The sequence below is a fragment of the Phoxinus phoxinus genome (assembly GCF_949152265.1).
Source record: "Phoxinus phoxinus genome assembly, chromosome: 17".
NCBI classification, from domain to species: domain Eukaryota; kingdom Metazoa; phylum Chordata; class Actinopteri; order Cypriniformes; family Leuciscidae; genus Phoxinus; species Phoxinus phoxinus.
The window spans coordinates 2,274,268-2,298,825 of record NC_136892.1 but is presented as its reverse complement, the minus strand read 5'-3'; the positions used below and the strand labels follow the sequence as shown (position 1 = coordinate 2,298,825).

Genomic DNA, 24,558 nt, shown 5'->3' with positions numbered 1-24,558 from the left:
TGTGCATAAATAGGGCCCAGCCAGTTTTGTCCTCAGTTTCCATGTACATCTACAGGTTATTATAATCAAAACTGTCAATGATGTTGAAATTTCGATTAGATCACTAAATTAATTATATCATTTTCTGCTTTATTTTTTCTATCAAGTCAAGTTTTCTCCTCAGTTTCCATGAAGGTCAGATGAAATGAACACTGCTCAGTGTCCACACTACAGGGTGTTAAAATGAACACTGAATTGAAGTTAATGAGATAATTAAGTGATTAATTGAGTGATGATGATTGAGCATTATTGAATACACCTGATGATCACAAGCAGAATCACTGAAGAAAAGAGAAATATAACTGACTTCCAGCCACGGCCAGATGAAATCAGCTGAAGATAAAAGAAGATATCAAGGGTATGTTTACAAGACACTGTTCTCAAATGGGAAATCTTTTGTGTTTTAACCGTTCATTTACACGACAACGGCATTTTGGGGGCCTGAAAACGCAAGGATTTGAAAACCATGTCTTTACTGTCTCCATGTAAACAGTGTTTGATTTAGTTGGACTCTTGACTTTTTTAGCATTAGATTTTCTCTGGTTGTGTCACGTGTGTCTGATACGTGATTGTTATGAAATTTTTTTTAAGAGAAACTCCGATCAGATGATGTTGGTCATTTTTTAGTGATGGTATAGTTATGTATTGGCATGGTTCACTGATATCAGGGTTTAATCTCTGATTAAATTGTTCAATATTAGTTTAATTATCATGCCAATACTACTTCAGAAATTCCAGCAATGCTGTGATGCTCTGAAAGATGAAGTCATTATGCAGAAAATGTTTTGACAGGATCATGTAGACTCACACAGACGTCAGGAATCAGCGTCTTTGATATTTGATTCTTGATGTCTTTGTGTGCCTAAATACAAAGCACAAAATATTTTCTGTATAATGACTAATTCAGAATACCAGATGCCACAAAATCACAAACTACTGTAAATCATGCAAAATTAACTGTTAATATACTTAGATCTAAGTGATATCAGTGAATCAGTCCACTACATGATGACAGTATCAACCCTTATTCCTTTAGCTTTATTTGCCATAACAAACATGTACCATAAAGACAGTTAAAGCACCAAAATAAAAACTAATGCTAAAAAAATCAAGGGTGAAGAGATCAGCTAAATCAAGCACTGATCACCATAATAAAGACTTTTTTTTTTTTTTTTTCGATAAGACATCAACGGTTCGACGGTTCGAGTCCAAGTCAAGACCGAGTCCAACTGAGACAGTCAAGACAGAGACAGAAAAAAAGAATCCTCTTCAAGACCACATACTTAACTATCGAGTTATTTATGTGATGTGAGAGACAGCATATATCTTCTATTCTAAGATAATAATTTTACATTATTATTTGTAATGATCAAAAAAGCATGTGTGCATATTAAAGTGTGCATTTTTGCCAGGTTGTTTTTAAATTCACTACAGGTTTAGAATATAATATTTGAATACGTCTAAATGTTGTTTCTAGAGCAGCAACCTCCTTAAAGGGATAGTTCACTTTAAAATTAAAATTCTGTCATCATTTACTCACCCTCAAGTTGTTTCAAACCTGTATTCATTTATTTCTTCTGCTGAACACAAAGAAAGATATTTTGAAGAATGTCAGAAACCAAACAGTAGTCTGTACCCATTGACTTCCATAGTAGGAAAAAAAAATACTATGGAAGTCAATGGGTACAGACTACTGTTTGGTTACTGACATTCTTCTAAATATCTTTCTTTGTGTTCAGCAGAGGAAATAAATTAATACAGGTTTGAAACAACTTGAGGGTGAGTAAATGATGACAGAATTTTAATTTTAAAGTGAACTATCCCTTTAAGTGTCACCGTCCCACCGGTGGGCCCAAAGTCATTACATATTTAAAACAGTAATATCCTATACTAATCCTAAACTAATATTGACAAACTATATATCCTTTGAAAGCTTACAATCTCTAGTTTGCATATTTGATGACTGATTTTGCAAATAAATTACAGAGGATCCGTAATTTATCAATTTGCAACAATAATATGTTCATACTCCTAAGGCGTGTTCAGACCTTTATTTGGAAATAGTGATGAACATGAAAAATCATGAAAAAAAGTTAGAAACCTCAGTTTGTTTTCATTCCAAGAGTTCAAAAGATCGCATCTGTTCAATTATTTTAGAAAAAAAGGTCTGAAAATGTTTTAGAAATAAAGAAAAAAACACATATGGAAATGGAGGCGCCCTTATAGACCCTTTTACAGCCCACGTGATCAAATAGTTGCACGCGCATTTTGGCAACTGAAGTGGTGTTGTTCCCCACTGGCTCTAACGTGTTAGCAACTCCGAAAGTTTATCAAAACGGTTTCCAAGCATCAAAATGTCTGGTTGTTACGTTTACGGTTGCACTAATCGATATTCCACCAAGGGGCTTAAAGGTTGTGTAGGTAAGAATTGTCTAAAGAATTTTTTGTTCAAATTGGCTTAAACTGTCTTTATATACCAATACATAATTAAAATGTAAGTACTTTGAAAAAGAGAGTATAAAACTTGAGTGACTCTAGTGTATTTAATCTTCAAAAAACAGCTCATTAATTCCTACCGGGACGAAACAAGTGATTGGCTTGCGTGACTGTCACTCTCCGTCGCCATGACTACCGCCGCTATTACTGGCTCTGCCCACGTGCGCGCAGTCGCGCACCCGTTTTTAGGTGGGAGTGAATGGAATTAATGAGCTGTGTTTATTGAAGATTAAATACACTAGAGTCACTAGAGTTTTATACTCTCTATTTCAGAGTACTTACATTTTAATTATGTATTGCTATATAAAGACAGTTTAAACAAATTTGAATAAAAGTAGGATTCCGACAGGATCACGGCCGTTTCAGTAGAACCGGCGGCGCCTGTGGCTGCAGGCGGTTAAAAGTGTTGATTGGAGCGAAAGACATAATAAAAAATGCTCGCGTCTGCAGCACCCACTTGTTTATATACTGTCTATGCTTGACACTCTGCTGATTCTCGCCATACTTCCGTTGCCAATATGCGTGCGCATACGTTGCTACGTCATCATTGTGTACAAACAGTAAAAGGGTCTATATGGGCAGTAATGTCAACTAGTGGAGAAGTGTGGTACTGCGCCAAAACTAAATCTCACTGAACGCTAATTTTTTGAGATATCAACATAAAATTTAAAACACAACTTGTTCAGATTTTTGGCTTTGATTGTTTTGCAGTTTTAGAGTCACCCAGGTTTTGAGTTTTTTTTTAATGTAAAATATGAAATTAAATTTTTAAATGTTATATTTTCATAAACTCAAACTTCTATAACTTTCTTTCTGTTACACTTTCTTAATTTATTACACTTCTACAAAAATGTCTTCTTTAAAACAAGATCAATCTTACATCTATATTCCAAAGCATTCTTGAATTACAAACATTTAAGTTCGGCATGTGCATTTTCATGTCTATTCAAAAAAAGGGGGGTGACGCTTAAGTTTACTTTCACTAAAGTTTAAGTCACTAAATAATATATACATATATATATATTTTTTTTACTGGTTTTATTGCTTTATCACACCGGACGCGAATAGCATGTCAAATTCGCGCCTGCCGCGTCTAGTTATATGCTTGACCACTTTGTGTCTATTCGCGCGTCAAGAGCAATATGGCAAAAAACCCGTTGGCGGCCATCTTTTTACAAGATGTGTGATGTTGCTAGATCATTTATCGAGAGTCACCGCTCTGTATTTGCTCTGGAGAGCAGAACGGTGGCGTAGAGATGATCGTCGCCGTATTTGGGTCCACCAGACCCTTCGGAGGCGAACCCAGTTTGGCGAGTTTTTCGGCATTTGCTCCAGGAGCTGCGCCTGGATGACGGTCGCTTTCAGCGGTACTTCCGCCTGTCCCGCACCCAGTTTGATGACCTGATGTCCCGCATCGTAGCGATCATAATCCTATGTCACTTTATGCCACGTGAAGCAAGCAGGCTCCTGATTGGCTAACGCGGCGTGAATTGACGCAGAAGTTCAGATTTTTCAACTCGGGCGGCAGACGCGAATTCGCGTCAAACGCGTGAATGCACAAAAAGCACTATAAAATCATTCACGCGTAACGCGCCAGACGCTCAATTCGCGCCATTCGCGCGAACGAGGCGTATTCGCGTCTACCGCGCGGCACTCTACGCCTCATTCACGCCGCAGGATTTTTTACGCGCGTAACGCGTCTTTGCATTGACTTAATATTGAAATCACTCGCGCCTGACGCGCTATTCGCGTCCGGTGTGAACGCACCATTAGTTTGCACTTAAGGTGAATGTGCTACAGGGAAACTCAAACTACTCTCCTTGAGAACCAATACAAAAAGGGTAATTCAGACAGAAGAGATCTCCTTAAAGGAGAACTCCGGCGCAAAATGAACCTTTGGTCTAATTACACATTGTTACCTAATCAACCGTTATCTGAGATTTGTTTTCATGATAATCGAATGTAAATAGTTTTATCTCTAAAAACAGTTTAGCCTATAACGCTAGTATAACGCTAGTATATAGGGCATAGAGTAATGACAAATAAAAATAGCTTGTTAATACCACTAACAAGGCTCAAAATAGCCCCACACTAACACGGTAGCATAATGAGGGTCCCTACATGCAAACCGAAGCATTGAGAACTTTGTCAGTGTCCAGACAGTTTAATAAGAAGATATTTTATACATGCAGTCAACTTCACGTATACAAGCAGAAGCCATCTTTGAAAAACAGACTCTATCAGTCGATCTAGGAACGCCGATCCAAGTGTGCTGAACTGTGTAGAATCTCATATGGTCCAGCGCACTTGGATCGGCTATTTTGAGCCTTGTTAGTGGTATTAACAAGCGATTTTTATTTGTCATTACTCAATGCCCGTTATACTAGCCAATTATACAAAAGAATTATAAATTGTTTTTAGAGATAAAACTATTTACATTCGATAATCATGAAAACAAATCTCAGATAACGATTGACTAGGTAACAATGTGTAATTAGACCAAAGGTTCATTTTGCGCTGGAGTTCTCCTTTAACTGTAAAGCGCAACTTAAGCGAGTAATGCGACGCGCTGCTGATATTTATGCTACGCCATGATGACGCTGCTTCGCTACTTCTGACATCATACATCTCGTAAGTTGCGCTTTAGACACAAGTAGAGAATGCGTATGGCCGGAAGCTAGAAGCTAAAAAAAAGATGAATTGCTTAAAATTTATGATTGAATTTTGATTGTGGCTAAGTTCCGGGCCACCAAACCTTTGTTCTCAGGTGTTGTTTTGTTCCTACCACACCAAGATGACCCTGATGTGCCAACTGTAATGCTCTTCCTCGCAGCGACTGTGGCAAAACAATTCTGGTTCCTCTGAGTATTATTTGGCCAATGACACATAGTTCACCTGCAATATGTCTGTATGCAGGACTATGGAGCTTATATTATGACAAAATGATTTGAATTTGAATTGTGTAAATCTGAATTATTTGCAGGTGTAATCTAACAAAATTGAATTTTAGGTGGTAGTTTAAATAGTTCTGAATTTGAATTTTTTTAAACGAATATTGAACATTTGAAATTTAACAAATTGAAATGTTTTTATGGCTGAATTTTATAGACATGTATTTTCAAACAGTAATATTCAGTTAAAAAAATTTCAGATTCAAGTTTTCAAGATGAAGAAATTCAGAACTTCAAATTCAGTTTTCTAAAATTCAATGTCAAAAATTCAAGTTAAAAAATTCAGATCTGACAGAAAGTAGGTCACAGGTCATCCACAGGGAAGAGTAGATGATCTCAGAAAAGTTGAACAGAGCATTTTGGCCAGTTGGGGACTGCGGAAGTTTTCCAGCGCGAACGTGGTGGTTCAAGAGGTTGCCACTCTCTGACTCTTGTCATGAATCGCCCGGAGGTCTATTACATGTCTATTGCAGTCTAGACCGGACGCGAACGGTGCGACGCGACCCGTGAAATCCCCAACAGCACACGGATTCCCCATCCTATTTCTGACCTAGTCCCAGCTCTTTGCAACAGTCGCTTCAAGCTGTGTTGCGTCGCGCCGCTCGCGTCCTGTCTGTGTAACTGAGGTCTAGTAGACACGGTGGTGTTCTAATCAATTTTACACAAAATGTAGGCTACTTTAAAACAAACACCAGAGACCGCTTAGACAAATGTCCCACGTGCTGAGAACGCTAACCTAACATATAAACACAAAATCATTCATGTTTAAGAATCTTAACGTTACCTCCGGGCGATTCATGACAAGAGTGGACATTCTAAAACGCTTACGTGAAAAACGCTTAACGTGGCTCACTGTACGAAGACAGTGATATTAAAGGACCAAACTCAGTACAAATCATATTAATAAACCATACTTTGTATAAAAAATCAGATGAGCCCAGAATACCTACGCAACGCGTTTAATTGTGCGTTAAGCATTTCCTTACCATGGAAAACCGTTATAAGAAAACGCTTAACGTGGCTCACTGTACAGTGATATAAGGACCGTACACATCATATTAATAAACCATACTATGTATAAAAAATCAGATGAGCCCAGAATATGAACGCAACGCGTTAAGCATTTCCTTACCATAGAAAACCGATAAGAAAACGCTTAACGTGGCTTACTGTACAAAGACAAGGACCAAACTCAGTAGCCTACGCATCATAATAATAAACCATGTATAAAAAAATCAGATGAGCCCAGAATATGAACGCAATGCGTTTAATTACGCGTTAAGCATGTTCTTACCATAGAAAACCGTTATAAGAAAACACTTAACGTGGCTTAATAAACCTTAAACCTGATTTTTTATACATAGTAGGCCTATGGTTTATTAAGGACCATTTAAGGTTTATTAAGCCACGTTAAGCGTTTTCTTATAACGGTTTTCTATGATTAGAACATGCTTAATTAAACGCGTTGCGTTCATATTCTGGGCTCATCTGATTTTTTATACAAAGTGGTTTAATTAATATGATTTGTACTGAGTTTGGTCCTTTAATATCACTGTCTTCGTACAGTAAGCCACGTTAAGCGTTTTTATATCGGTTTTCTATTAAGGAATTTGCTTAACGCGTAATTAAACGCGTTGCGTTCATATTCTGGGCTCATCTGATTTTTTATACATAGTATGGTTTATTAATATGATGTGTACGGTCCTTATATCACTGTACAGTGAGCCACGTTAAGCGTTTTCTTATAACGGTTTTCCATGGTAAGGAAATGCTTAACGCACAATTAAACGCGTTGCGTAGGTATTCTGGGCTCATCTGATTTTTTATACAAAGTATGGTTTATTAATATGATTTGTACTGAGTTTGGTCCTTTAATATCACTGTCTTCGTACAGTGAGCCACGTTAAGCGTTTTTCACGTAAGCGTTTTAGAATGTCCACTCTTGTCATGAATCGCCCGGAGGTAAGTGATTCTTAAACATGAATGATTTTGTGTTTATATGTTAGGTTAGCGTTCTCAGCACGTGGGACATTTGTCTAAGCGGTCTCTGGTGTTTGTTTTAAAGTAGCCTACATTTTGTGTAAAATTGATTAGAACGCCACCTTGTCTACTAGACCTCAGTTACACAGACAGGACGCGAGCGGCGCGACGCAACACAGCTTGAAGCGACTGTTGCAAAGAGCTGGGACTAGGTCAGAAATAGGATGGGGAATCCGTGTGCTGTTGGGGATTTCACGGGTCGCGTCGCACCGTTCGCGTCCGGTCTAGACTGCAATAGACATGTAATAGACCTCCGGGCGATTCATGACAAGAGTCAGAGAGTGGCAACCTCTTGAACCACCACCACGTTCGCGCTGGAAAACTTCCGCAGTCCCCAACTGGCCAAAATGCTCTGTTCAACTTTTCTGAGATCATCTACTCTTCCCTGTGGATGACCTGTGACCTACTTTCTGTCAGATCTGAATTTTTTAACTTGAATTTTTGACATTGAATTTTAGAAAACTGAATTTGAAGTTCTGAATTTCTTCATCTTGAAAACTTGAATCTGAAATTTTTTTAACTGAATATTACTGTTTGAAAATACATGTCTATAAAATTCAGCCATAAAAACATTTCAATTTGTTAAATTTCAAATGTTCAATATTCGTTTAAAAAAATTCAAATTCAGAACTATTTAAACTACCACCTAAAATTCAATTTTGTTAGATTACACCTGCAAATAATTCAGATTTACACAATTCAAATTCAAATCATTTTGTCATAATATAAGCTCCATACAGGACAGTCATCAAAACAACCTGTTTGAACAGCAGTTCTCAGTCTCTGTAATTCCACATCATTTGCTGAGATCTGCTCGACTTCCTTGGTGGTCAGGGCACTGGGTGTTGCACAAACTGCTATAAACCGCACATATTCCTCTGCTTTATGTGTGTGCATCTCACCTTTGGCTGATGAGCCCAGCAGACATCACACGGAAATCATAAGGCTGTAATCTCAAGACCCACCTTTCGATCCGTGCACATGGTTTTGAGCGAGGGCTATAAATTGCTTCCAATGCTTTGTGGTCCGTGACGAGATCAAACTTCCGACCATAAACATAAGGGTGCAATCGTTCACATGCCCAGACCAGAGCAAGTGCTTCGCGCTCTGTTTGCGAATACCTTTGTTCGCACTCTGTCAAGCTCCTGCTCGCATAGCAGACAGGAACCATTCCTTCACTTTGGTCCTGAACTAGTTCTGCTCCGACGCCCTTTGGTCCAGCATCAGCAATGACTTTAGTTGGTGCGTCCTTATCAAAGTAAGCCAGTGTTGTGGCCTCAGCCAACTTATCTTTGAGAGTTTTAAAAGCTTTCTTCTGATCAGTTCCGAAATGAAATTTGTTGTCAGTCTGTGCAGAGGTTCTGAGATGCTCGCAAACTGAGGTATGAAGCGGTTACTATAGCCAGCTAAACCGAGAAAGCTTCTCACCTCTGAAACGTTTTCAGGCTCTCTTGCCTCCACAACTGCTCTCACTCTCTCTGCCGTCGGGCCTATGCCTTTCACGGACAACACCAATTTGTCCATGTTAAACTGGCACTTCTCTACATTCAGAGTCAAGCCGCAGCTTTCCAGTCTCTTTGGTACTGCATGCATTCTTTTCTCATGAGTCTCTTTGTCAGGTGCATGGATGATGTCGTCTGATATGTTCTCTACTCCTTCGATGCCAGCTAGAACAGTGGCTATTTCGTGCTGGTACTGCTCACTTGCCGACGACACTCCAAACACCAGTCTCTTGAACCTATATATGCCATTATGAACGGCGAACGTGGTGATGTCTCTTGATTCCGGGGTCAATTCCAGCTGATGGTACCCCCATTTCAGGTCTAGTTTGCTGAAAACAACTGACCCATTCATACCTTGCAACAGTTCATCCACTGTGGGGATCGGGAACCGCCCACGAATGATTGCAGTGTTTGCTTGTCTCATGTCCAAACACATCCTTATTTCCCCATTCGCTTTGGGTACAATGACAACTGGGTTTACCCAAGGGGTCGCTCCATTGACTTTTTCGATAATGTCCATGTGGAGCAGATCATTTATTTTTTCCTCAACAGCCTCGAGGTGGTGGAATGGGACGCGCCTAAGGGGCTGTGCAACTGGTGTCACTGTGCTGTCTATGTGCAGACTAATTTGTTTTGTGTTTAGTTTGCTTACTCCACAGAACAATTCGGGGTACTTCTGTCGTATCATGGACTTCACATCACTCACCACTGCAACATTAGCTGTCTTTTCCGAGCAGTGGCTCCCCTCTCCCGCAAATAACTGTAAACTCAGCTGTTGTGCCACGTTTTCCGATTCCGACCTCACACCAGAAAATTCCTTTCACTGGTAAGGGTTCACTTGATGAGTACGCATACAGTTTTTTGTCTGATTTGGCAGAGCTGCACTTTATCTTTTTTTCTTTCAGCATTTCCCACGTTCCTTCATCCACTATGTTGCTTGTTGCTCCTGAGTCAACTAACATGGGTAGTCTGACACCTCCAACTGAAAATGTTATTCTGTCCATGTTGCTCTCTTCTCTTGCAACAAATGCAAAGTCTTGATTTTTCACATCTGATTCAACTCTTTTCACTGTCTGTCTTACACTTTCCTTTCTTTTACACATTTTTGCAAAGTGATCTCTTCCATTGCACTTTCTGCATGATTTTCCACGTGCGGGAAATTTATAATCTTTTGCAAAATGACCTGTCTGTCCGCATCTGTAGCAGGATTTGTTTGAATCGGCACTACTTTTACTACATTGCATTCGTTTTTTTCTGATCTCTCCCTCCTTTTCTGGACACAAGACTCACCGTCTCTTTCACATCAGTGTCTGGAGAAATGTGCAACGCCGCCATCTGCAGTTTGACACGATCGCACTGCGCTGCGATTTCCAGAGTGCGAGCAAGTGTCAAAGCCGTTCCTTCCTCCAGCAACTTTCTACGCACGTATTCAGAGCTGCACCGACTCAGAACAGCATCCCTAATTTGATCAGCTCCAAAATCACAATCTTTTGCCGCTTGCCTTAAACATGTGGTAAACTGTTGCACTGTCTTGAAAACGCCGTGTTTACCTGAGGCACAAAGTATGCGTTCAGTGCTGTTACTGCCTGCACGTAACCTGTTGGCCCTCCTGTGTCAGCGAGTGTAGAGAAAATATCCTGCACATCTGTCCCAGCGTGATGTAAGAGCAAGGCTCTCCTTCTTTGCTTTGTAGCATCGGGTGCATCGTCAGTCAGGATCAAACCCTTTCCATCGGCAAAAAGTTTGAATGCATTTAACCATCTTGTCCACCGCGGACCCAACGTGGCTGGATCACTGTAGCAGTCGAACTTAGGAACTGTACCGTCCATCTTCAACGCACGCTGTATCTCCACTAAACTTCAGTTAACTGAGATAAACTCGGCGTGACGCACGTCTAACTCACTTTCAGATTTAACTAACGAGTGAGTCCTTGTTCAGATTTTACTTCCTCGTCGCCAATGTTATATATTTTCTAGATATTTTGGATCGAACCACACAGACACCAGACTTAACTTTCCATCCATCCTTTATCTCTCCTTTGTACGTGATGACGTCACATCAGGGTTGCCAGGTCCCAGAAATATTTCCAGCCCAATGACTCAAAACCCGCCTAAATGGAATGAAAACTTGCCCAATTTTCCAGTGTCCAATCAGATTAGACAACGTTTGGATTCCCACAAAGGGCCTTACAATTAATGTATATATGTATAAGTTTAAGTTAAAAGTTTTGCCATTTTGTCTTACCCAAATTCTTAATATCACACACTGTGTTTGTTTTTTTACACACAATCTCTTACAATAAAGGCCCTTTCACACTGGACGCGATTTTGACGCACGAATAATTCGCGCGATGGTTTTATTTTTTGATCAGCTGTTGTGTAATGAGTGCTTACACACCGAACGCGAATGTGCTGCGGCGAAAAAACTACTTTTTTTTTTTCCGCTTCGATGTCGATTTTTTTTTTTTACTTTTGCGGCGACAGAAAAGGCTTCAGCCAATCACACACAGTGGATTGTTTATTTGATTGCATGTAAACGTAGCCCTCACCTCAGCAGATCGCCAGACGCCGCTCCGGACCGATTGGTTCCCTGAAGTTAGTGGTTTGTCTCGTCAGATGCGGTGCCACTGTCTGAACGAGCTCCTCAAATCGTCCCTATTTCGCACGCGAACTATTCGCTTTTTCGTTTCGCTTTTTCGTGTACGCGTCCGGTGTGAAAGGGCCTTAAAGGTAAAATAATGTCATCTCTGATATTTTCTGACCCTAGTCAGTAGTACTAACTTGTACTAACTTTTTCTCTCTGATGCTTTTCTCTCTAGATCTGAGGTTGTTCTGTTTACACACAAGCATCAATATTAACACACTGTTAAACTAAATTAACATGGCTTTTATCAATATTATTACCAATATGCTTACTGGGTGAACTTCAACACTTGTCCATTTGTTTTTGTTGTTGTTGGTCTTCTCTTTTTCCAGAAATTTTCACACAATTTTCTTCTTCGATGGTCTAACTGTGTAGCCTCATTTTGATTACAGCTTTGAACAGAACTATATACAATCTCAGGGCTGTTTTATTTTACATTATTTCTTACAAAGGAACTGCCGGTGTCAAATAATGTTCTGGCATTTGAGTAAGGAGCCGCATTAAAAAAAAATGTTTTTCAGTCGCAGCATGAGCTAGATCACCGTGGTGAGCTCTTATAAGTTATACTTCACATTTGCAATATTTGCAGAACGCTTTTCTATCATCATTTGGAACACTTCGAATCCACTCCTTTAATACTTTCTCAGTCTCCTATTATTTGCGATACTTCTTTCCATACTTTCCCCATTTACCTGACATTTTAGAATGCTGCTTGTTCATCCACAGACAACCGAACCGACGCTTCTACAACACTCTCGTGAGTGACGTGATGGTGCTTGATTTGTGATGTTGAGTCAAAAGCACATGTGACGCGCTTGCGCGCGTCTCACGAGCAGCAGCGGTTGTTGCCAAGTATTCATTCGGATCAACACTCTCTAATAAAAGGTTCCCTTTTCATTGTATCTTTGTCAAAAAATTTTTTTTTACGGCCGTGGTACATTATAAATGTAGTCCAAAAAAACGCAACCCGCAACTCCGTAATTTTTCCCGCAACTCCTTTTTTAAAATAGCCCAATTGTGCGGGAAAACCGCTACCCTGGCAAATTCTGTTTTGTTCCAACATTCCGTTTACATAAATTATGATGCAACGATCCGACACGTCTAACTGGAGTTTTTTTTTTTTTTTTAGTTAAAGCTAGGGTAGGTAATGTTGGAGAGCTAGCCAGATTTGAAAGTGGCACCTCTTCTAAGGTCCGCCCCCTCCTGTCAGTGCTCCGTTCAAAGCTACGCCCCCCCACAAACATGAACGCGCATCCACATTTGGAGTCAGCTTTGTTGCCAGACGTACGATATTTATCGTATTTGTACGATAATTTAGACCTCTGTACGATGTACGATCAATAATGAAAAAATCCCATAATGTACGATAATTTCACAATTGTCCGCAAATTAGTTCAAATCTCCCGGAATCTAGATCGAGCGAGCAAGATCGCGCATGGGTAGCGCGCGCACAACAGAGAAAGGGAGCGAGACCTTGCGTGTGTGTGCTAGTGTGCGTGTGTGCCTCACAGTGGTGCTCGGGCACGAGACATGAAGGCATCTGATTGGTTCTTTACATTCGCACCGAATGGCAGTGATTGGTCAGAGTTTTTACTGTCCTACAGCTGCTACAGAGGTCAGATTTTTTTCATTCCTTTTTCAGAACACATAATGTATTGACTACTATCAGAATGGAAGGACCATTTCACCCAGTATATAAAAAAAATGTTTCTGAACAGGATTACCAACCCTACCTTTAAATGGCTGTATCTTTGAAATGGCAAACTATTCCTGTGTCTTTACTTTGCACACATTCACACGTGTAATCGATGTGTGATCCCTCATCAATACTCGATCAGCTTCTCTCTGAACTGAAGAAGTCACAGTTTAACAGTGCTGTGGATATAGAGCTTATTCCTGATCATAACTGCACTTTTGAGGAGATTTACACCAGGCTACATCTCAACCTTTTTGACTTCACTCACAATACTTGATAAAACACGTTTAAGCTTAGCATTTAGAAATATGTATATTTGTTATCTTGATTTTAGTTGTTTTTAGCTTATTTTCATGCTTGTTTTGTGTTATTTTAAATAATTTAAAAGTAACCCCCTTGGATGAGAACCGCTTATTTAGACTAAAATACCATGAAGAAAATAGTATAATAGGCAAACACAAACTCTCATTTGATGATTGTCATTATTTACTGTCTGGATGATGTTCTGTTGCAAGAAAGTGTTTGAACATCTCACAACATTTGATTTAATGAATCTATGGTAGACCATCATGTAAAGGCAACACAGAAATCTGATAGAGGAGTTAGAAATGAATTATGCAATAGTTTCTGAGTGACTACTTGAGCAACATTTGCACCTGGATCATTGAGAGTGATTGTAAGTGTGATGATCATCATCTGCTAAACGACCACAATTCACAACTCCACAATTCACAGTTCACACAGCCGTTCACACAGCCGTTCAGGACAGTTTAAATGCTGGGAATATTCCTATCTTCACACAGGAGAAGAAGAAGCAACAGGAGAAACACAGAAGAAGCAACAGGAGACACACAGGAGAAGCAACCGGAGAGACGACCGACACACACTATTGTAGAGATGGAGTTTGAGGAGGAACCCTGCAGAACGAGAGATGAAGAAACAGAGGAACAAACAGGTCTGTGTTTTCCTTCATTCTCTTTAATGACAGATGAGGAACATTGAGATTAAAACTAGGGATGCACAATAGCCTAGGCTATATCAGCCACCGCCCACCGTATCGGTATCAGCCAATATAAGGAATTGACTCCAGGCCGTTGAATTATTAGAAAAATAACGTACACCCGAGGTGGTAATGCGGTCACGAAGCGAAGCTTATTTTTCTAATAATTCAACGGCCTGGAGTCAATTATTCCGCTTATACTACAGTAACCACACCTCGAGATATTGTTCAGATGATGTATTTCAAGACGTTTGTAAAGTTTTTGTCATTAAAACGCGCTTGTATGTAGGGGGAGACCAGGGACAGTTGTAACGGGGGACGGTTGTAACACCTTGAATTCCTCCCATCAGAAACAACCTAGAGTGATGACACTCACTGTGCTCATGCTTAGTTAGTTTCCCTACATTTTTGCCAAAAAGGGAGCCACATTTGAAACTTCCTGACAGAGTTATCTACAAAAGGTTGTTTTTGAGTAAAAAAAATACTTTTTTTTCTGTTGTACTTTTTTGGATACTGTTATAAGATCAAATGTCTATGAATTCAAACAAGTATTATTTAGAATCACTGTTTTGTAAGCTAAAAATAAAAATAGCTAACAAGTGTCAAACTTGCAGTCAAGCTAGCTCGCATGAGATGAAAACATGGTTGGTGTTACTGGGACGGTTGTAACGCCCCGTTACAACTGTCCCAGTATCACCAACCAATTGTAATTTAGGCCTATATTTTAAAAACTAATCAAGAAAAAAAAAATCCCTTTAATTTGCTAATTAAAAGTAAAATGAGCACTGTGCATTGCAAATTAAATGTAAAAGTTTAAATGTAAACTTTTTTGAGGTGTTCTACCCATTAAATCATTGTCTTGCATTATAATTTCACGGTTGCACCTCTTTTTTTGTCATGTAGTATGAAAAAAAGGTAATCATTACTTAAAAACATGAAATTAATAGTCACAATAACATGATTGATAAATATTTTCCATTTTGCGTATATGATTGATTCATTATGTATATTTTAGACATGTTACAACCGTCCCTGACATGTGTTACAACCGTCCCTGTACACTGGGACGGATGTAACAGTGGAGAGACTGTATTAAAATCAATTTTGCAACCTGTACATATTTCATAAAACCACTTAAATACATTGTTTCAGCAGTTGACAGATTGAAGTTTATAATATAATAAATTGGTTATTCCAGTATAAATGGTTTTTGATGTATTGCTAAAAATTGCTAAAAGCGTTACAACTGTCCCTGGTCTCCCCCTAGGACTAATTCCTTGCGCATCTAAACCCATGCTCCGCTGCTAATCCCAAAACTTAATTGTAGAGTTAGCGGAGGTTTGAGCCGCTGAGAGCAGAGTAATGCTGGACTGTGGCACACACTTAACCACTAAACATCCTCTGACTGTGAACGCAACAGATTTTAAACACCGTTGTGAACACGCGCGCACGATCAGTCATAATTATCAAATTACATTCATAACCGGCCTTACAGTAGCCTAAGTGTGTCCCCGGCTTTATGCAGTTATTAATGCAGTTATGAGAGAGAAACATGTGCGTCAACATTATTATGTATTAATTCAATTTGTTTTAATTAATTCGTTCATTCTTTTTTTCCATTAGTGACAATAGACTAGCCTAATAAATGAAACACAAAGGCCTTTTAACTATAAGTATAGGCCTATCAATAAGTATTTATTTGTTCTATTATCTGCAATAATTACGAAAACCCGTGCAGCAGATATCTATTTATTTAAATATTCAGTTGAATTTTCTATGATTATATATAGCCTAGGACTATATACTTTATTTATTGAAATGAAACTGCATGTTTCCATTTTTGTGAAGTTAGACATTGAAAATGGCAGATCAAGCGCATGGGGCTGCATGGTTTTTATTGTTTATAATTTGTATCCTATCCGTTATTACGGTTAACTACGTGAAGTGATATGGAACTGTAGTGCGTCAAACCTGCCGGAACTACTTTAGCCGTGCGGTTCCCTGAAAACAATAAAGCATCACAGTCCCGCCCACAGCCGGTGCCGGGATTAAGAATTCAATACAATTTCTCCATTGACAGTTGGGGTATAAGCCATGAAAACGTAACCATACATGGTAGACTTAAAACCAGCAACGGCTGTACTAAGCGATTGTATATGCTCATATAAACGCCAAAAGTTCATGGGGGGCACTAACCTTGATTTGAGATAAATGCCTTTTATTCGCAATGTCTTGGATAAGTACTTCATTACCCACAATCCTGAACAATCCCACAATCCCACAGTGATGCATCTGATTGGTGGAAGTCGTGTAAACCCCGCGAAGGTCCGTGAAAAAACATAGAGTTGCCCTGGAAGTAGGATTCTAACCGTAGAGGGTAACCTTTAGCGGAAGCCATATAAATCGTTTTTAAATCAATAAATTCCTTTTTAAATTAATATTTTGTGTAAAATTATAGATTTATTTGGTAGGTAGCCATGTAATAAGCGGGATAATGTATATCGAGGCGGTTGGTATAGCGAATACAACTCCCTTAAGGCTTCGCGCCGGGCTCATAATCTGCCTTTCGCGAGTTGTATTCGCTATAACAACCGCCTCGATATACATTATCCCGCTTATCGTTCACTTTAGCTAGGCTACTGTAGCCTTCATATGGTATGAGTCATATCAAGCATTTTATGATGCCACTGTCAAAACAATATTTAGCCTAGGCATACCTCTTCATGCATTTACTGAACATTTGTGTAGTAATTCATGGCAAGTTAATAAACTGAATATGACGGTCCAAGAGCAGACCATGCAGCGGTCCATGCATCAGACCGGTGGCGCTGTGCACTTTCTGGTTTGCTGACCATCACTTTTTAATTTTCACTTGTTGTGGATATTAAGAAAATACATTAAATGTTATTACAATTAAGGATGAACTATAACTTCATGAAAATGGACCTCAACCTGTCCTGTCAGCAGAGTGTCCTGTGTCATAAAGGGCTTTGAAATAAACACACAAACTAACGTTACACACTGACTGAACACACGTGTGTTGATGACTGAGCTGCACCATGTTGCTAACGTTATCGTTAACCGCTTTCACACACACAATATAAAATACACGATGATAAATATAAAATTCAATACACAATACCTATATAAAACACTATTATTTTTATTTACATGATTACTACTGAAAGAACTGCTATTAACTACACATTCACTATATATAATTCACTCAAAAGGCTCTTTCGCGGTTGGCTTCAGTCGACTTCAGTGAGGCGCGGTGGTTTATGGGACGAGTAGTTCCTTCGCTCGGAAATGAAAATATGTACACAGTCTTGTACCTTTGCCTTTTTTGTGGATTTTCTCTTCGTTTTTTCACTCGAAATGATATGTTGTATGCGTATGAGTTCAGCCGTAGCTGGTTATCCTCAGACATGCTCTAAAACTCTTTAGATACGGATTCTTCCAAAAGTCAATGGGAGAAATGAATGGGAAATTTACTTCCGGCACCAGAGCTCTCTCGGGCTGTGGGCGGGAGGCTGTGATGCTCTATTGCACACCGTATAACGTTCGTCAACCAATCGGAATCAAGCATTCAACGGCCTTGCAGTATAAATGTTTATATGTAATGTTATTATTAAAGCCAATAAATCAAGTATTATTAGCTGAGACACTTCAGGTGTGCAGTTCAACATGATGGTTTTGAATTGCTTGAAATATGATTGGAATCACTTAAAAAGAGGAAAATATTTTAAAGTGCAACATATATCGGCTACATAAAATTATAATGAGAACATCATAATAGCGTACCGCACGATATACGTCACCTTTTCTCATTAATATTCATGAAGCTAGCGACGGTTGCTATGGGGGTCAAACTCGCGCGTGTCACTCATGCTAGACGCATGTAAACAGTTTACGGACGAGATGTCTACTGAGCTAAACCTGCTAACTCTGTCCGAAAATGATGTCCCCGGTGCCAAATTCACTGGTATAGAAGTAGAAGAACATACAAATATTCAATTGAAGAGATGGCTTGAGTGTAGAGGGCTGAAAAAGACGGGAAAAAGAGCCGACCTGATCCAGAGGTAGATTGTTATCGACAGAATTTCTCCCCAAAAAAACATCGCCTTACGCCACTGACAGTGACATTTTGCAGTTTCAACAAGCTATATTTTACCAACCTATGTCCTGTCTGTCATATATACTATGTCCTCTGGTTGTCTTACGTCTGACAGTTGTTGGGGGTAATTTATATTATTATTGGTAACACTTTACAATACGGACCGTGCACTAATCTGCATTAATTCATGCTTAACTAATGCACAGATAATCATGTGTTAATGTATGACTCATGAGGAACTAAACCATTAATTAATGATTACTGCATCAGCAACTAATAAAGATTCTAAATGATTAATTAAATAGTAATTAATTAAAGCAGGCAACTGGAAGTTGAAGTACATGACTTTGACCAACTGTGGTAATTAACACATTCATTTAAACTTTTAGTTAATAAAATAAGTTCTTAAGGAATTAATACATTATCACACATTTAATTAATAACAATTCATATATTACTTAATCTATTAATCATTTAGAATCTTTATTAGTTGCTGATGCAGTAATCATTAATTAATGGTTTAGTTCCTCATGAGTCATACATTAACACATGATTATCTGTGCATTAGTTAAGCATGAATTAATGCAGATTAGTGCACCCGTATTGTAAAGTGTTACCTTATTATTATTAATGTATTTATTTTTTGTTTAGCGATCGCTAATGCTACTTGGTCACAACCAACAACATTGAACTGGTCTTTTGGACGTCCGCACAAGTTTACCCATCGTTCACATTTATCCCTCTGGGTTTTTGGCTTCGGGAAACGAATAAAGAATACATCCTTCATATGTGGACGGTCATAGTGTCTGGAGTCGTTTCTGCAAGTTCCATAGCAGCAGTGTTTACTCGGCATGTTCTTATTTGAGGGATAACCGGCAGAAAACAAGCAGTACTAGCATGAATCATAAGCGAGCGCGCTTCTATGTTGACCCCCTTCCGGTTTACGTTGCTGACGTCACGCGGCCTTGCGGTCTAAAAATAGCACTCGTGCGGCACGCTATTGTGTGTTTGGGACATAGATTTTAATGATGAGACTTTTGTTTTTGTAATCAGGCTCTTAAAATATGTATAATTTTTTAAATTTTGATTTATCAGCCAATATATCGGCTTTCAAATTTAATCGGTTATCGTTATCGGCCAAAATGTTCATATCGGTGCATCCTTGTTATGGAAACTGACACAATACATCTAAAGCTAGACACTACCCAGACAGCAACATAGTGACTGCCCAGATCCGGTACATGTGGGTTCAACGCCTACACTGTTGCTGTCTGGGTACTAGACTCAATATTAGACCAGATTTGTGCTAAATTAAGAATTAACTTAATTTATGTTCCTCATTTATCCTTCTTTAATTATGGGAATTTCTTATGTTGATTTTAGACCTGACGGAAGTGAATGAAGACAAACCTCATCCTTTCACAAATGAAGACGGAAACGCAGTCGTTTCACAGACTGAGAAGAAACAGACACAAGCTGTGGAAACCGGATCTTTCTCCTGCTCCGAGTGTGGAAAGAGCTTCGGGCTTAAAGGAAACCTTAATCAGCACATGAAGATTCACACGGGAGAAAAGCCCTTCTCATGCACTCAGTGTGGAAAGAGTTTCATACATAAATCAAAACTCAAACTACACATGATTGTTCACACCGGAGAGAGACCGTTCTCCTGCACTCAGTGTGGAAACAGTTTCACTTGCAAACGACACCTAAAGGATCACATGAGGATTCACACCGGAGAGAGACCGTTCTCCTGCACTCAGTGTGGAAAGAGCTTCAGGATTAGAGGCATCTTGGCCGCTCATCTGCTCACTCACTCCGCTGTGAAGTCCTTCAGCTGTGACCAGTGCCAGGAGACATTTGTTAAATCATCAAGCTTAAAAAGACACCTTAACATCCATGCCGCTGTCAAGCCTTACTTTTGTTCTACATGTGGAAAGAGTTTTACACATCTTCGTAATTTACAGGGCCACCTGCGTATTCACACTGGTGTGAGAGCGTATATGTGCTTTGACTGCGGGAAGACCTTCTTTACACCGGCCAACTTAAGATTACACGAGAGAGTTCATACCGGAGAGAGACCGTACAAGTGTTCACACTGTGACAAGAGTTACACTAATTCAGGAAACCTGAAAGATCACGAGAGAGTTCATACCGGAGAGAGACTGCACAAGTGTCCTGCATGTGGGAACAGTTTCGCCAAATCAGGTAATCTAACAAGACATAAGAAGAGGCATTGCTCCAAGTTATCTAAGTGAGTTTCACATTCAGATCCATGATAGAGAGTAACACCGTGTCCTAACTCCACGCGGCGCGCGATAAAAGGATGTTTTCCATGTTAATCAGAGTTTTTGTTTTAACCAGCCGCGACGGCGACAAGCGACGACTCTATTTTAGAAACGGTTTCTATGTTTCTTGCGACGTCGCGCTGGAACAACAAACACAAAGTGTGGCAATGATAATCTCAGGCGCGGTTTATGTGCTTTATTTAATGTTAAAAGCGTGTCATGTGACTTTGAATATCATTTAGTGCTCCAGCTTTGAGGCTGTAAAAGCAACACTGGATAATTCTCCTCAGATCTTGAAATTAAACAAATGGAAACAAGAACGTTCAAACTGTGATCAAACAAGTGTATTATTTGACAAAGATAGTTTTAGTAACTCAGTAGCCTGTGTTTTAATAATGTTTAAATGGTGTAATATTTGTGAATTTGATTATGTAGGCTACTTATCTATTTTCTTGCGAGTGCTGTCAGATTGCTCTCTGCCTGGTGCCGTGCACTCGCCGCGAGACTCCGCCCACACGCTGTTCTGATTGGCTGTGCACTCGCCGTGAGACTCCGCCCACACGCTGTTCTGATTGGCTGTGCACTCGCCGTGAGACTCCACCCACACGCTGTTCTGATTGGCTGTGCACTCGCAGTGAGACTCCGCCCACACACTGTTCTGATTGGCTGTGCACTCGCCGTGAGACTCCGCCCACACGCTGTTCTGATTGGCCGTGCACTCGCCGTGAGACTTCGCCCACACTCTGTTCTGATTGGCTGTGTGTTTTGATTGATTTTGACGCATCTCACAGTCGCTTCGCGTCTAGTGTGGACAGACAAATTACTTGCGCTGGAATCCTATCGCATCTCGTCTGGTTAGGACACAGTGTTACATAGTGTCGGCCCACATTGAACATTGAATCCACATGTACCAGATGTGGGCCGGATCAGGGCCGACACTATGTTGCTGTCTGGGAAATAATTCGATATTCTTCAGATTAAGCAAAAGCAGACGCGGCCTTACCTATGTTTCACCCGTTTCAATTGAAACAGGCCCTGCCCTCCAAGGCCCCAAATCCCATTAATTTTCTCCGTAATATTGATTTTCAGCCATAATGTAGATTGATAGATTGACCACGAGCTACGAGGTTGTGAAACGAAAGTTTCTACTCCTATAAAAGCCACAAGGTATGAACTCAACCTTGTTATTTGCGATCTTCTGGAGAAATACTACACTACCCACAATTCTAAGCAAAACACTGACGACTCTGATTGGTCGAACTCGCGCCGCGGTTACCATGGTGACGTTTACTGCCCCCGCGAACGGCTTAAGCGATCTGACGTATATTATCTGTAGTTTATGTGTTTATACCTTTGCCTTTTTTGCCGTTAGGTTAAAATGTTATTTTGAGCAGGAAAAGAAATGAAACGCACATATGCCAGTGGTGCTGAAAAACTAAAGATATCGGACAACAACAGAAAAGCTTTATTCCGTCTACCAAAAGTGACCTCTGTCTTTGGTCCAGCACCTGTAACCCTACCGGCGACAGCAGCGGCCGAATATAATTGTATAGTTTTAATCAAATAAGGTTGGATAATTTCTATGTTGAGCTGCCTGTTCATGAAGCGGAAAGTGCACGTAATAAAATAATATACCATTGATGCAAACCAACAGGAATCCTTGCTTTCTCTGCTCTGTTTTATGTGGGTAACGTTAGGGGGCCGCCGCCTTAAGCATTTAATCAATTGATTGATTAAAATTGACTGAATTTTTGAATCAATGGCAACTAAAAGCCATTATCCACACTAACATCTTGTTTTTAGTCTCACTGTTTTTGTTTTTAGAGGTGATGCACTGAGAACATACTGAACATTTTTGCATTGAAGTCACACAGATTGTGAACATAAGTGTCCACAATATCCTTGATAACTGACAAAGGCTTGTTATATTGCAAATTACACTAAATGCCTGTGCAAGAGAAGCCTAAACGTACAGGGAAAAAGCTAATGTACTAATGCTATGCAACTCTTGTGGTACTAAATGCTATTTGTAACATATTCAACCAGTTTTCTACTTGTTAGGCTGCACACATGTATTGTAATCGACTTTATACTGTTTATGAAGCTACTTAATTGTTCCTTGTTTCTGTTTAGTTGTTAAATATCAACATGAAGACAGAATAACCTCAATAAACATGTGAACTGGGACATCAGTCTCTCTCTTGTTTCTCTAACTGAAAACACACACACATCCATTATTACTTGAACTCAACCCATCAAAACCATTTGAACCCTAGCGCTTGAGCAATTAGAAATACAAAAAAAATAACAAAATGTGTGATTATTTAAGCCTAATGAATACATTTACTTTATTTTACATTAAATCAAGGGGTTGATCATTGTATTTAACAACCCTAATAAATAGTAACAAAATATATTTTCTGGACTATAAGTCGCATCAGTCAAAAAATGCGTCATGAAGAGTAAAAAAACATATAAGTCGCACTGGACAATAATTCGAGAAGTATATTTATAACCAGGGTGCGATTTGTGAAAAAAACAGAGGGGGGGGATGTTTTGAAAATTTTATTCATAAAAATTTATCATGAGAACATGAACTTCATCACTGCATTTGGAGGAATTGTAAAATCTTTTTTCTTATTAACTGAAGTAGCCTAACGCAATATTTTTACTCTAATAGCTTATCTTTCCCCACACATATGAACTGTGATCATGCAATAGCGTTAACTTTACATCGCGATCAGTGTTGTGCATGAACGCGTTCAATGAACGGCGTTCATATTTCGCCGAACGCTGAACTGAACGAATCACTTTTCATACAATGAACGTGAACGAGAGCGGCGCTCACTCTGGCAGGAATGAGCAGCACGCGCAGTTCACGTTCACGCTCATTTGAAAAGTCAGGTTTTACCAGGGCTTAATCCGACATTGGATCCGGATCCTTTTTTATTGGATCCGGCACCTCCTGTGTCACTAAAATTAATTGCCTAAATGAAAAAAAAATACTGTTTGTGTAGCCTAGTGTTCAATGTTTGTGACGCATGTCTTGCCCGCTTGTTGTACGAGTTGAGATTGCTGTTAGCCTCGATCGTTTCACTCAGGGGAAAAATGTCAAAAAGACAGGAAAGTTTGCTTAAAGAGGCTATACTGTATGCGTTTTTCTGAAATTTAAACTCGCGACTGACACCTGTGGCCAAAAAACAGAACTGCTCTTCCTTTCTGCTCGCTCGTACGTGCACACTTCACAAGTCATCTGCTGCAAGGAGGTCAACATTATGTTTACAGAGGTAAGAACAGTCAAATACATATATTGTTTGAGATAAGTGTTCTGAGTGATCTGAAACGTTTAACATGAACGTGCTTGACGTCACATCCGCAGACAGCGCGGGAAAAATCCGACCCGACAGAAAATAGGAAAAATAGGATACAGGCTTATAGGTGCACCCACTGTGAGCAGACAAGGTGTCAGTATTCTCATCAGGAGATGTTTGAGTCATAAATGGTAAAATAAAAAGGCTATTTTTTCGTTTATTTTGGGGAAAAAGTTCCATATAGCCCCTTTAAATACGCTGGACAGTCAGATCCCAAACAAGCAAAAATCGTTTCCGCTGATCAAAAAAGAGACCACGGTGGACACAGTAGCCTAGTATCGATATCTCGTTATTTCGACATAATAAGGGGACATTCTAATCTGCATTAAGCCACATTAAGCGTTCTTATAGCCTAATGGTTTTCTATGGGAGGAAAATGCTTAACCGTTCATATTATGGGCTCATCTGATTTTTTGTA

The 24,558-nt window shown here is 39.5% G+C and overlaps 1 protein-coding gene across 5 annotated transcripts; it reads left to right on the top strand.

Annotated features, from left to right (window-relative positions):
• Positions 1 to 318: 318 nt before the first annotated feature.
• On the top strand, positions 319 to 22,955 carry LOC306984571 (uncharacterized protein). 5 transcript variants are annotated; one of them, XM_079586048.1, is made up of 5 exons: positions 319 to 397; positions 1,223 to 1,347; positions 14,171 to 14,322; positions 19,868 to 20,689; positions 22,142 to 22,955. In XM_079586048.1, coding segments are annotated over exons 2-5 (981 nt in total). In that variant the 5' UTR covers positions 319 to 397; positions 1,223 to 1,345; the 3' UTR covers positions 22,147 to 22,955. The 5 variants fall into 5 exon arrangements, with proteins under 5 accessions (XP_079442174.1, XP_079442171.1, XP_079442170.1 ...); XM_079586045.1 differs by lacking the exon at positions 1,223 to 1,347 and having other exon boundaries at positions 326 to 397; positions 22,903 to 22,955; XM_079586044.1 differs by lacking the exon at positions 1,223 to 1,347 and having other exon boundaries at positions 326 to 397; positions 22,164 to 22,955.
• The last annotated feature ends 1,603 nt before the right edge of the window (positions 22,956 to 24,558 follow it).